This window comes from Salvelinus sp. IW2-2015, unplaced genomic scaffold, assembly GCF_002910315.2.
Source record: "Salvelinus sp. IW2-2015 unplaced genomic scaffold, ASM291031v2 Un_scaffold2404, whole genome shotgun sequence".
Lineage (NCBI taxonomy): Eukaryota > Metazoa > Chordata > Actinopteri > Salmoniformes > Salmonidae > Salvelinus > Salvelinus sp. IW2-2015.
In genome coordinates, this window is record NW_019943725.1 from 144,330 (window position 1) to 154,857 (window position 10,528).

At 44.0% G+C, this 10,528-nt stretch overlaps 1 protein-coding gene across 2 annotated transcripts in view; it reads right to left on the reverse strand.

Annotated features, from left to right (window-relative positions):
* Positions 1–7,528: 7,528 nt before the first annotated feature.
* gyg1b (glycogenin 1b) overlaps positions 7,529–10,528 on the reverse strand; it is an 18,119-nt gene continuing 15,119 nt past the window's right edge. Inside the window, exons 6-8 of one of the 2 annotated variants that reach the window (XM_024141110.2) lie at positions 9,713–9,929; positions 9,398–9,490; positions 7,529–7,983 (exon numbers count right to left, since the gene is read on the reverse strand). In XM_024141110.2, the coding sequence (XP_023996878.1) occupies positions 7,825–7,983; positions 9,398–9,490; positions 9,713–9,929 (469 nt within the window). In that variant the 3' untranslated portion in view covers positions 7,529–7,824. Of the gene's footprint in view, positions 7,984–9,397; positions 9,491–9,700; positions 9,930–10,528 lie in introns of both variants that reach the window. The other variant, XM_024141109.2, reaches the window with a different exon arrangement.

Below are 10,528 nucleotides of genomic sequence, written 5' to 3' on the forward strand. Positions count from 1 at the left end.
CAGCAGCAGACTATGATCGATGATGTCAAAAGCCGCAATGAACAAACCTGCTCCGACTCTGTTTTTATCGTCAAATTTCTCTCAGCCAATCACAAACCATAATTTGTGCAAGTGTCCTTCCCTAGTGCTTAACGTTTGTTGTCAATTTGTTTACTGTAAAATAGCATTGTATCTGGTTAAGTACTAAGTGTTGGTAACAGGCAGATTGGTCGGCTATTTGAGCCAGTAAAGGGGGCTTTACTATTCTTGAGTAGGGGAATGACTTTAGCTTCCCTCCAGGCCTGAGGACATACACTTTCTAGTAGACTTAAATCTAAGATATGGCAAATAGGAGATTCAATATCGTCCACTATTATCCTCAGTGATTTTCCATCCAAGTTGTCAGACCCCAGTGGCTTGTCGTCCACTAATATCCTCAGTGATTTTCCATCCAAGTTGTCAGACCCCGGTGGCTTGTCGTCTGCTATTATCCTCAGTGATTTTCCATCCAGGTTGTCAGACCCTGGTGGCTTGTCATTGTTGATAGACAATAATTTGTTTACCTCTTCCACACTTACTTTACGGAATTCAAAATTACAATGCTTGTTTTTCATAATTTGGTCAGATATTCTTGGATGTGTAGTGTCAGCGTTTGTTGCTGGAATGTCATGCCTAAGTTTGCTTATCTTGCCAATGAAAAGATTTTTATCGTCAAATTTCTCTCAGCCAATCACAAACCATAATTTGTGCAAGTGTCCTTCCCTAGAAATCAGAATGGGACCGTAATTGATATTTATTTACCTAGTAGGTCTAGTAGGTCTATACTGTCTCTAGTAGACATATACTGTTTCTCAAGTAGGTCTGTACTGTCTCTAGTAGGTCTAAATTGTCTCTAGTAGGTCTATACTGTCTCTAGTATGTCTATACTCTCTCTCAAGAAGATCTGTACTGTCTCTAGTAGGTCTATACTGTCTCTAGTAGGTCTATACTGTCTATAGTAGGTCTTAACTGTCTCTAGTAGGTCTATACTGTCTATAGTAGGTCTTAACTGTCTCTAGTAGGTCTATACTGTTTCTAGTTAGTCTTCACTGTCTCTCTAGAATGTCTATACTGTCTTTAGATAGACCTACTATAGAGACACAGTAAAGACTAACTCTCTATAGTAGGTCTATACAGTCTCTAGTAGGTCTTTATTGTCTCTCCAGTAGGTCTGTACTGTCTCTCTAGTTAGTCTATACTGTCTCTAGTAGGTCTATACTGTCTCTAGTAAGTCTATACTGTGCCTAGTATATCATTTATGTTTCGAGTAGGTCTATACTGTCTCTCTAGTGGGTCTATACTTTCTTTAGTAGGTCTATGCTGTCTCTCTAGTGGGTCTATACTTTCTTTAGTAGGTCTATGCTGTCTCTAGTAAGTCTATACTGTCTCTAGTATGTCTATACTGTCTCTCTAGTAGGTTTTTCTGTCTAGTAGGTCTATAATGTCTCTAGTAGGTCTATGCTGTCTCTAGTAGGTCTATACTGTCTCTAGTAGGTCTATACTGTCTCTAGTTGGTCTATACTGTCTCTCTAGTAGGTCTATACTGTCTCTGTCCATGATTGAATCTTTCAATGAAGAGATTGATATAAAACTGCCCAGTTTGAGTGTTTGTTGCAGCTCGTTCCAGTTGCTAGCTGCAGCGAACTGAAAAGACGAGCGGCCCAGGGATGCGTGTGCTTTGGGGACCTTTAACAGAATGTGACTGGCAGAACGGGTGTTGTATGTGGAGGACGAGGGCTGCAGTAGATATCTCAGATAGGAGGGAGTGAGGCCTAAGAGGGTTTTATAAATAACCATCAACCAGACGGGTATACAGAGATGACCAGTTTACAGAGGAGTATAGAGTGCAGTGGTGTGTCCTATAAGGAGCATTGGTGGCAAATCTGATGGCCGAATGGTAAAGAACATCTAGTCGCTCGAGAGCACCCTTACTTGCCGATCTATAAATTTACATCTCCATAATCTAGCATGGGTAGGATGGCCATCTGAATCGGGGTTAGTTTGGCAGCTGTGGTGAAAGAGGAGCTATTATGATAGAGGAAACCAAGTCTAGATGTAACTTTAGCCTGCAGCTTTGATATGTGCTGAGAGAAGGACAGTGTACAGTCTAGCCATACTCAGAAGTACTTGTATGAGGTGACTACCTCCAGCTCTAAACCCTCAGAGGTAGTAATCACACCTGTGGGGAGAGGGGCATTCTCCTTACCAAACCACATGACCTTTGTTTTGGAGGTGTTCAGAACAAGGTTAAGGGCAGAGAAAGCTTGTTGGACACTAAGAAAGCTTTGTTGTAGATTATTTAAAACAAAAGCCAGTGAGGGGCCAGCTGAGTATAAGACTGTATCATCTGCATATAAATGGATGAGAGAGCTTCCTACCGGCTGAGCTATGTTGTTGATGTAAATTGAGAAGAGCGTGGGGCCTAGGATTGAGCCTTGGGGTACTCGCTTGGTGACAGGCAGTGGCTGAGACAGCAGATTTTCTGACTTTATAGTATTCTCTCTGGTATGCAGTCTGGTTTCCACTCAGGTTATGGATGTGCCACTGCAACATTAAAGGTCCTCAATGATGTTACCATTGCCCTTGATTCTAAGCAATATTGTGCTGCTATTTTTATTGACCTGGCCAAAGCTTTTGATACGGCAGACCATTCCATTCTATTGGGCCGGCTAAGGAGTATTGGTGTGTCTGAGAGGCCTTTGGCCTGGTTTGCTAACTGCACTTTTTGAGAGAGGTAGTGTATAGACATCAAGAAAGCCAGTCAGTTGATTATTGACACGTTCTTCCAACACTTTTGATAAACAGGGCAAAATAGAAATAGGCCTATAACAGTTAGGATCAGCTTGATCTCCCCCTTTAAATAAAGGACGAACCGTGGCTGCCTTCCAAGCATTGGGAACCTCCCCAGAGAGGAGAGACAGGTTAAAAGGTCAGAGATAGGCTTGGTGATGATAGGGGCAGCAACCTTAAAGAAGAAAGGGTCTAAACCATCTGAACCAGAAGTTTTTTTGTGGTCAAAATTAAGGAGCTCCTTTAGCAGCTCTGACTCAGTGACTGCCTGCAGGGAGAAACTTTGTAGCGGGGCAGGGGAAAAAGAGGGAGGAGCATCGGGGATAGTCGCATTAGAAGGGGTGGGAGATGAGGAAATGTTGGACGGGCAAAGAGGCATGGCTGAGTCAAATAGGAATCCTGACTTAATGAAGTGGTGGTTAAAGAGCTCAGCCATGTGCTTCTTGTCAGTAACAACCACATCATCAACATTAAGGGACATGGGCAGCTGTGAGGAGGAGGGTTTATTCTCCAGGTCTTTAACCGTTATCCAGAACTTCTTGGGGTTAGACCCACAGAGAGAGAACTGCTCCTTAAAGTAACTAACTAACTTTGGCCTTCCGGATAGCCTGAGTGCATTTATTTCTAATTTGCCTGAACGAGAGCCAGTCAGCCTGAGTATGCGTGTGCAGAGCCTTTCACCAAATGGAATTCTTGAGGTGGAGTAACTCTGCCAGATAGCGGTCGAACCAGGAACCTGTTTTTAATTCTCATTTTCTTTATGGGGGCGTGTTTGTTAACAATACAACTTTGACAATTTGATTCTATACTAATTTACAGCGACCAGGTCATGAAGGCTTGCTCATTAAAGTGTTTTAGAAAGTGTCTATGACAAATCAGGACAGGTCGTTTCACTGAGCAGCCATTACGAACACGGGCTGTAAAACAGTGATCACTAAGGTCATTACAGAAAACACCAGACTGATACCTATCAGGGTTATTTGTGAGGATAACATCGAGGAGAGTAGACATTTCTGGGTGTTTGGAGTCCTACCTTGTGGGATTGGTAATAATCTGTACCAGACAGGGGGAGACAACCAGGGCAGACGGTGAACAGATCACCAGGTGGACTCCAAACAGCAGTGCAGCAGGTAACGGGAGTAGGTGTCACACCCACTTGGGAGAAGCTTTTTCTTCTTCCTGGAGGCAGATTTCTTGTAGAAAATGAACAGCAGGAGGGGGCTTCAAGGCCTCTGGATCTGGGTGGGGCAGCCTGTCATTTGTTGGGCTTCGACACCTAACGCTTCACGTCAGTGTTATATTGAAGTTGTTACTCTTTGTCCTGAGCATCCAGTCCTTAAAAAGTAAAATATATCATTGTCATATATTTTTCTTCATGGCTTTTGAAAGTAAAAAAAAATTGCTTCAGACTAAGCATTACTCAGTTCTAGGTTGGATGGTGTTTTCAGGTTTCTGTTTGTTTCCCAGAGCATTTACTGTATAGTTTGGGAATAATAATCCTTGTTTGTGTTTCCCAGAGCATTTACTGTATAGTTTGGAATAATAATCCTTGTCTGTTGTTTCCCAGAGCATTTACTGTATAGTTTGGGAAAATAATCCTTGTCTGTTTGTTTCCCAGAGCATTTACTGTATAGTTTGGGAATATTAATCCTGTTGTTTGTTTCCAGAGCATTTACTGTATAGTTTGGGAATAATAATCCTTGTCTGTTTGTTTCCCAGAGCATTTACTGTATAGTTTGGGAATAATAATCCTTGTCTGTTTGTTTCCCAGAGCATTTACTGTATAGTTTGGGAATAATAATCCTTGTTTGTTTGTTTCCAGAGCATTTACTGTATAGTTTGGAATAATAATCCTTGTTTGTTTGTTTCCCAGAGCATTTACTGTATAGTTTGGGAATAATCATCCTTGTCTGTTTGTTTCCCAGAGCATTTACTGTATAGTTTGGGAATATTAATCCTTGTTTGTTTCCCAGAGCATTTACTGTATAGTTTGGGATAATAATTCTTGTTTGTTTCCAGAGTATTTACTGTATAGTTTGGAATATAATCCTTGTCTGTTTGTTTCCCAGAGCATTTACTGTATAGTTTGGGAATAATAATCCTTGTTTGTTTCCCAGAGCATTTACTGTATAGTTTGGGAATAATATCCTTTTGTTTGTTTCCCAGAGCATTTACTGTATAGTTTGGGAATAATAATCCTTGTTTGTTTCCCAGAGCATTTACTGTATAGTTTGGGAATAATAATCCTTGTCTGTTTGTTTCCCAGAGCATTTACTGTATAGTTTGGGAATATAATCCTTGTTTGTTTGTTTCCCTGAGCATTTACTGTATAGTTTGCGAATAATCATCCTTGGGTGTAAGAAGCCTTCCGGTAATTCTGTCCAAAACCAGGTTGTAGGTTTTGGAGTGGTTTATTTAGGGTAGCATCCTATATATGTCTAAGCCAAAAAAGTTTGTCTAACTGTAAACATGCTGAAAAATGTGGGAGCTCATCTGCTCATCTTTCTCTCTGTGCTATACCGTCTAGTAGGTCATAGAAGGGCCATAAGCCAGTTAAACCACATGCCTTCACATGGAATCCAATGGACAATAGTAATGAGGGACTCACATCTTGATTTGTAACACGGATCGACAGATCAGAGATATGGGATAATAATGTCTTCATGTCCCGTACCATTGAACCTTCCTGAATGAACCCTAGTGTGTGTGTTATTGTGCCAAAATAAAGACCCAGCGCAACTTATTCTACCAGTACTTTATCATGTGACACGGGCTGTGGTACCAGGCACCATTTGGGTCGAAGAGTGACCTAAACAAAGCTGAACAAAATGAGATCAACATGTACCAGTGTTAGGAGCCGTTACCTAGAGTACAGATATGATCAAACACTCGCCGAAGAACAGAGCCTTCAGCTCAACGAGGGAGTTTAACAGGTTCACAAATCCAGCTTGGAGGGTTTAGGCCAACTGAAGACCTACCCTGTTAGGCAACTGAAGACCTACCCTGGTTCGCCAACTGAAGACCTCCCCTCAGGCCTGAAGACTCTCTCAGGCCAACTGAAGACCTCCCTGGGCTCAGGCCAACTGAAGACCTCCCTGGGCTCAGGCCAAACTGAAGACCTCCCCTGGCTCAGGCCAACTGAAACCTCCCTGGGCTAGGCCACTGAAGACCTCCCCTGGGCTCAGGCCAACTGAAGACCTCCCCTGGGCTCAGGCCAACTGAAGACCTCCCTGGCTCAGGCCAACTGAAGACCTCCCTGGGCCTAGGCAACTGAAGACCTCCCCTGGGCCTCAGGTCCAAGAAGACCTCCTGGGCTCAGGTCAACTGAAGACCTCCCCTGGGCTACAGGCAATGAAGACCTCCCCTGGGCCTCAGGTCAACTGAAGACCTCCCCTGGGTCAGGTCAACTGAAGACCTCCCTGGGCTCAGGTCAACTGAAGACCTCCCCTGGGCTCAGGTCAACTGAATGAAGACTCCCCCTGGGCTCAGGTCAACTGAAGACCTCCCTGGCTCAGGTCAACTGAAGACCTCCCCTGGGCCAGGTCAACTGAAGACCTCCCCTGGGCTCAGGTCAACTGAAGACCTCCCCTGGGCTCAGGTCAACTGAAGACCTCCCCTGGCTCAGGTCAACTGAAGACCTCCCTGGGCTCAGGCCAACTGAAACCTCCCCTGGGCTCAGGCCAACTGAAGACCTCCCCTGGCTCAAGGTTCAACTGAAGACCTCCCTGGGCTCAGGTCAACTGAAGACCTACCCTGGGTTCAGGCAAACTGAAGACCTACCCTGGGTTCAGGCAAACTGAAGACCTACCCTGGGTTCAGGTCAACTGAAGACCTACCCTGGTTCAGGTCAACTGAAGACCTACCCTGGGATCAGTTCAACTGAAGACCTACCCTGGATCAGGTCAACTGAAGACCTACCTGGCGTACTGAACACCCTGGGATCAGTCAAGCTGAAACCTACCGGGATCAGGTAACTGAAGACCTACCCTGGATCAGGTCAACTGAAGACCTACCCTGGGATCAGGTAACGAAGACCTACCCTGGATAGCAACTGGAAACCTCCTGGTTCAAGCAACTGAAGACCTCTCAGCCAAAATAGCCGGTTTCAGGCCAAACCTAGCCTGGGTTCAGGCCAAACCTAGCCTGGGTTCAGGCCAAAAGCCTAGCCTGGGTTTCAGGCCAAACCTAGCCTGGTTCAAGGCCAAGACTAGTGGGTTCAGGCCAAACCTAGCCTGGGTTCAGGTCAAACCTAGCCTGGGTTCAGGTCAACTGAAGACCTACCCTGGGTTCAGGCCAACTGAAGACCTACCCTGGGAGAAACAAGCCAGAGAAGAGATCACTCACAGCAGCTGCAAAGTGAAATGTAAACCGTATTAAACAAAGGCAGCAGAACAGCATCTTTCCACAGGAATATCAGAGGAAGATAATTTACTTTTAGAGAAAATTAGTTTATACATCCAATCAAGGTGTGACTTCATATCCCACTGACTGCACGGTAACACAGTATATCAGTCCCTGGTTGTGCTGCGTGGAGACCGTCACACAGGACTAGGCAAGACAATACATTAAATGCTTTGTTAGTCTGAGGAGTCAGAAGTATTGCCACACTTGCATCTATGAAAGGTGTATTTCAGTGCCCCAAAAACTGATGTATTAATCAGTCAAAATGTTTTTCAAAGTGTCCCCATGTAAGGCTCGTATGTTCATATATCCGACACCATGTTTTATTGCAGTTTTTATTATCTTCACAAATACTAATATTTCAAAACATTTAAATCATGCTTGTGTCAATAAATGTGTGCTTCAGTGTGGGCATCTTTACAGTATGTGACAGCCTAAACATACTACACAAGTATTGCATAGTTAATGCGCTCTGCCAACGATGTCAGAATGTTTCACATTGTAGTGCTGGTGTGGGTAGTGGCTCACTAGGAGAACCAACTATTGGCCAGATGGAGAGTTGGGGGGGACAATAACTAAATCAATCTGTCAAACTAAGTGATCCCTTGTAGACCTTTATTTGAGGAAAGCATCAAGCTTTTTCTGGATATTGTCAAACGAGTCCATTCCCATGTAGTCCGCCTGGCCCTGCTCCCATTTCAGCTTGCGTTCCTCAGAGGTCTCGGGTGGCATGTATGGCTCAGTGTGATGGGGCTCATGGGACGTGCTGCTTCCCTGCAGGAGGAAACAAAACAATATTAATAATTATAATATTATCATCTAGAACAGAAAGATTTATTAAATTCTGGAAAAAACTACAAAACTAAAAGCGACGGAGAAAACATGTTCTCACAGTCAGTACAGTTACACAATTATCTAAAACCTGCCATTCATATTAACGTTACGCCAGACCATCAAATCGATCTATACTGAACAAATATATAACCTCAACAGGCAACAATTCAAAGATTTTACTGAGTTACTGATCATTTAAAAGGAAATCAGTCAATTGAAACACATGAGGCACTAATCTATGGATTTCATAACTGGGAAAACAGCATCTGTTGGTCAGTATCTGTTATGACCATCATTTGTCTCATGCTGCACGACATCTCCTCAACAGAGTTGATCAGGCTGTTGATTGTGGCCTGTGGAATGTTGTCCCACTCCTCTTCAGTGGCTGTGCGTTGCTGGATATTGGCGGGAACTGYAACGCGCCGTCGTACACGTCGATCCAGAGCATCCCAAACATGCTCAATGGGTGACATGTCTAATGAGTACGCAGGCCATCTTCAGCATCCAGGAATGTTGTACATATCCTTGTGAGATGGGGCCGTGAATTATCATGCTGAAACATGAGGTGATGGCGGTGGATGAATGGCACAACAATGGGCCTCAGGATCTCGTCACGGTATCTCTGAGCATTCAAATTGCCATCGATAAAACACAAGTGTGTTCATTGTCCATAGTTTATGCCTGCCCATACAATAATTCCACCATGGGGCACTGTTCACCATGTTGACATTGGCAAACCGCTCGCCCACACAACACCATACACGTGGTCTGCAGTTGTGAGGCCGGTTGGCCGTACTGACAAATTCTCTAAAACGACCTTGGAGTTGGCTTACAGTAGATAAATTAACGTGGAATTGCTGCAGTAAATCACACCAATTGTACCCTCCCTCAACTTGAGAAATCTGTGGCGTTGTGTGACAAAACTGCACATTTTAGAGTGACCTTTTGTCACCCAGCACAAGGTGCACCTGTGTAATGATCATGCCGTTTAATCAGCTTCTCTATATGCAACACCTGTCAGGTGGATGGATTATCGTGGTAAAAGGAGAGATGCTCACCAACAGAGATGGAAACTAATTAGTGCACAAAATGAGAAATAAGCTTTGTGCGTATGGAACATTTCTGGGATCTTATATTTCAGCTAATTTATCATAGGACCAACACTACATGATGCATTGATATTTATGTTCAGTTCATATAGCCAGCGAACATGGCTATAGTACTATAGGGCTAGAAACTAAGCCAGGTTTGTTGTACAAGAGATTGCCCACAAGATGCAGCGATTATTAGTGACGAGCGACAAGGCGTTGTCTGTTAAGGCAGCATCACAACCAACTAGTCTCCTTCAGCATACCTTCCATCCATCCTCCTTGTGACTACAGATCTGGGACCACAGCTCATGCCAGTGACCATGATGATTACAACTTTCTTTGGCCGAGGATTGGACCTATCAGATGGAGGAATGAGGGTTAGACATCGCAACAGCCATCAGGACTGAAGTATCACTACATTTTACAATTTGACTATTTCTATCGTTTGGTATTAATTCAGGAGGTGCGGTGAGACAACATTACTTTAACTTACTAACAAGCATCCAAGTAAACATTTAATTTAAATTGTTCCAGCTGTTGATAACAGGAAGAACAAAGGCTAATACTTCTAGACTGACTTCCACACAGCCAGAGTGGAAGGGCTGGTCTCCGTATCCCTCGGTCATCATGGGCACCACAGAGGACGAGTAGAGGAACCACCAGTCCAGGAGGAAGCTGGGGTGTGTGGAGGTCTCCTGCATGTCCCCGCTGATCTTCTTGGTCGTGGGGTCGTACGTGTAGCTCCACGGCTTGGTCTGACCCAGGAAGTGGACCACCTTTGCGTTGCCACCGTATCTGGAACAGAATGGATGTTCATTTACATCAATCAAATTTATAAAGCCCTTCTTACATCAGCTGATATCTCAAAGTGCTGTACAGAAACCCAGCCTAAAACAGCAAGCAATGCAGGTGTAGAAGCATTTACTTAAATTTTGTAGCGATATCCAACTCATCTTGTAGTTAAAGATTGTTGTGAATGTGGTCTGACAGGTTTGATTGCCTTTCGGCCAGTATATCTGCAATATTAGCAGCAAATTGGTGATTAAATTCTACAAGATACCGTACCATTTAATCAGCAGTAATAAGATTCCAAGTGTCAGTCCATTCTAGAAGCGCTCCGTCCCACCTACCCTCCCTTCTAGGATATCTAACCCAACAAGGCCTTGGGCCCTACAGTGGCTGGGAGGATATCTACCCACAAAGTACTTCAGTCTACATAAAACCTACCCTTCAGCATTCAAACAGTAAGTATCAGTCTAAAACACTACTTCCAGCCATTCAAACAGTAAGTACTCAGTCTACACCTACCTTCCAGCATTCAAACAGTAAGTACTCAGTCTACACCTACCTTCCAGCATTCAAACAGTAAGGTACTCAGTCTACACCTACCTTTC